Consider the following 3,936-nt stretch of genomic DNA (forward strand, 5'->3'; position numbering starts at 1 on the left):
TGTGTCCACTAATACATGATTGTATTCATAAGTGTTTTATTTATAAATACACATTCTAGGGTTAGGGCTCTCTCTCACTTTTTCTTTCTCTCTCTTTACCAGATTTCTTTCTATATATGCCTCTACTTGATTTTCAATTCACCAAACTCACACAAAACACTAACAAATTAAAATTCTCAACAATTTTCTCCTCCTTCTTTTTCCTTCTTCGTCTCCAAATAGTTCTATAGAATGAGGAAGCGCCAAGTAGTTTTGAGAAGAGAGGAGCCAACAAGGAGTGTTAGGACCGTGAAATATGGCGAGTGCCAGAAGAACCACGCCGCGAGCGTAGGCGGCTACGCGGTCGATGGCTGCAGGGAGTTCATGGCAAGCGGCGAGGAGGGGACAGGGGCTGCCCTCGCCTGCGCCGCTTGCGGCTGCCATAGAAGCTTCCACAAGAGAGAGGTTGAGACTGAAGTAGTGTGTGAGTGTTCTTCACCGCCACCCTCTAATAATGGAACTACTTAGAAAGACACCACTTTTAAAAAATTGTAATGCCTCTTTTTTTTTTAAAGAAAAAAAAAAGAAATGGTTGTAAAATATTCTGTGGACTTGCTTAATTATTTTATTTTCCTTGGTGTTAAGATTTGGGATTTTAACATTCATTATTTCACTCTATTAATATTGGTATTATTCTAGCTAGAGTAGTATGTTCTTAATTTTATGTGTGTAAAGTGTTAAAGCAATTAGGAAGTTGTATTTTCTTAATTTTAATTAATATTTTTTTTGTCATATATAATTATGTGTGAGCCATGTTATTAAGGATTATTTGCTTGTTGTTGATAAACTACTAGTCAACAAATTAAAGTGAATAATTTTTTTATTTATTTTCTTTCTTTAATTTCTATTTCCTTTTTGGTGTGATGATATTTTTGATATCCAATCAAGATCGTAGAAAATATCCAAAATAATTTGAACCCTTCACGCTAAACCAAACCCCCCTACTTTGTTTAGCCCTCTCTTTCCAATTTTTTTTTTCTTTTTTCTATTTTGGTAATGAGCCGTTTCTGAATTAAATTTTCTCCTATATAATAGATGATGACCAAGACAATAATAATGTTTCTTTAATATATTCTTTGTCAATTTTTTTCTACCATATTATGCATGCTAGTAAGTTTCCCTAGTGTGCAACAACCATGTGTCGTTTATAACAAATGGAAATAAAATATGATGTATAAATTAAAATTCACAATCATCCTAGAAATTAATTAACCACCATTATTATTTCCTCTTCTCTTTATTTTTTGTTTCATATGCTTAAAGCTAAGGCATTATTATAACTAGTTTTGGCAACTTCTTTCAACTAACAATCACTAAACCTAAAAATGAAATCCACTAATTAATGTCGTTTGAGATCACTTTGAACACATTTATAACGGTCCACATGTCTAATCATGTTGGTTGTTGAAATAAAGAACTTTCATTAGTTACTTATTAAAAGTTGATTTAAACTTATTATAGCTAGCCACCGCATATCTCAAAACTTGAAAAAAGGCCTAAAACAAAAGTTGGAAAAGAAATTAAGTCACGCATTAAAAATATGTTTATGGCTTAATCTTTCCATTGCTTCTTCAATGCAATTGTATTGATTACTAAAATGAATAATGAAATGTATCAAACCAAAATTAATTAAAGTATGTAGTAATGAAAACACAATAACTAAGTTACCAAAATATGGAGCCAATTTTTTCAACTAATATCAACTACTAATTTTAAATACTAAATTCTATTCATAAATTCTAAATTTTCAAAAAATAAATTAACTAATTAAATTCTATTCATATATGAATTCCCTAAATACATAGTTAAAGTTTATATGGAGTACTTGGAAAGTAAGAAAAATACATATATAACATAGATTGATGGATTAGAAATGAATAATAATTAGAAGAAGGGCACATACCTTAGCATATATAGTGATAATAGTAATAAACAATATTTGATGTATATATAAAACTTGAAACTATATATATGAATGTTTGTTTTATGCTAATCAAGAAGTGGATGGTAACTAAGATTAAGAATGAAGAATGTGGAAAGGGGGGAAGATATTTGGAAGATACTTGTTGTGCCCCATAGCTAGCTTTCATAAAAAGAGATAGAAAACAGCACTTTCTTGAATGTATTAGATATTTTCCATGTGAGGTGCTACAAACAAAAGTGGAGATGTTAGGCATATATGACCTCTGCAATTGAACCAACTTTCAGGTATATGTTAATGCTCAATCTGGTATATGTCTATTCCAAAATATATATTTAATTTCCGGTGAAGACATTCATACATATACATTGTTAATTCACCAAACAATCCTTCTATTTCCCATTATTTCATCATCTTCAAACACATCATCATAAAAGGACATCTTAAAAACAATCAAATACAAGAAATGTTTGGAATTACAAATATCTCTATTCTTTTTCTTTTCTTTTTTCATTCAAATTGTAGGTATCTTTCTGTAAGTTTTGTATTCATCGTTTTTCTCTTTTTATTTGTTTTTGTTGATTTTTTTATTTTTTGAAGTTAATAAAAAAATTATAAATATTTAGATCATAAAAGATTATAAAATCACTTATATACAAATATTAAATTGATAAAAAATTAAATGAATTATTATATCACTAATATTTCTGTTAAAAATAATTTTATTCATGCTACGTAATTATATCATTTGGATAATAAATTTTTTATTTATAAATTTTAATGCAGAAGAATGTTAGGGACCAGCAACTTTTGGAATATATAGTCATCAAATAGCCATCAATGATGTTTTTAATGGTGTGAGATTAGTGTGAGATTTCATCCAATGACTCACTTTTTTTTATTAATTACATGCTGGCCAGAATTTGATAAAGTTACTAGCCCCTAAACTTTTTCTTTTAACGCAATTATTGCATAGTTATAAACCTTGAACCCAAAACATATATATTGTTAAAGTTTAATATCAATAAACTGTTACTATAGTCTATAGGAATAATACAACCAACTTAGGTTGGTCAAGTGATCAGATCACTCGTCCGCTTAAACAAATGTCGAAAGTTCGAATCCCGTCTCGTGTATGCAGCAACCCATTGGCCAGCGGTAAAATCTTAAATGGAGTTCAAATCTGTGACGAATTAGTTTTTGACCTGTCAAGTTGGGAGATACTGTAAAACCAAAAAAAAAGTCTATAGGAATACTATTTGACACAATTAACAAAGCACATTGTTTTATTTGCATTAGGAACGAAGCAATTGTAAGACTTAATCATTTTGTTAATGTATTTGGCAAGATAATTATTAGATGAGTATATAAATTAGAAAAAGTCTAGGGCCAACAATTTTATTGAATTTTGGCCAGCATGTAACCAGCAGAGAAATGTGAGCCATTTGATGAAATCTCACACCAATCTCACACCATCAAATTATCATTGATGGTTAGTTGATGGTTAACAATCACAAAAATTGCTGCCCCTAGCATTGCTCTATAAATTATATAATATTGATTATTACATCAAAACTAAATTCATATGACTATAATTCAAGGTGTCCTTATTACTAGAGCGATTGAAAATTGAGTGTAAATAGCACTTCTTTTAACAAGCAGAAGCACATCCTACCATGCAAGTAATGAATGTTTGATATAATGGAGAGAGATGTGATTGTTATAATATCGTATGCCAAAATTATTGAATGCATGAGATATTTGATGATCATCACGTTCCATAAGATATTTTATGAAACATTAGTTTGCCTAACGGTATCTTCCTCCATTTTACTTTTTCTATCCCTCTCAAAAAGAAGGAATTTCCAAGCAATATACAATAATAATAATAATAATAATAATAATAATAATAATAATAATTGCAGGGTGGCCTAATCCACCCAGTCTAGATCTTGTCACGACTCAATAGCACGAAG

General features: G+C 29.7%; 1 protein-coding gene across 1 annotated transcript; it reads left to right on the top strand.

Annotated features, from left to right (window-relative positions):
• Window positions 1-60: 60 nt before the first annotated feature.
• Window positions 61-893, top strand: LOC107471162 (mini zinc finger protein 2). Its single transcript, XM_016090602.3, has one exon. The coding sequence runs from the start codon at window positions 232-234 to the stop codon at window positions 505-507; it is 276 nt and encodes a 91-aa protein (XP_015946088.1). The 5' UTR covers window positions 61-231; the 3' UTR covers window positions 508-893.
• Window positions 894-3,936: the final 3,043 nt, after the last annotated feature.

This window comes from Arachis duranensis, chromosome 10, assembly GCF_000817695.3.
Source record: "Arachis duranensis cultivar V14167 chromosome 10, aradu.V14167.gnm2.J7QH, whole genome shotgun sequence".
Classification (NCBI taxonomy): Eukaryota; Viridiplantae; Streptophyta; class Magnoliopsida; order Fabales; family Fabaceae; genus Arachis; species Arachis duranensis.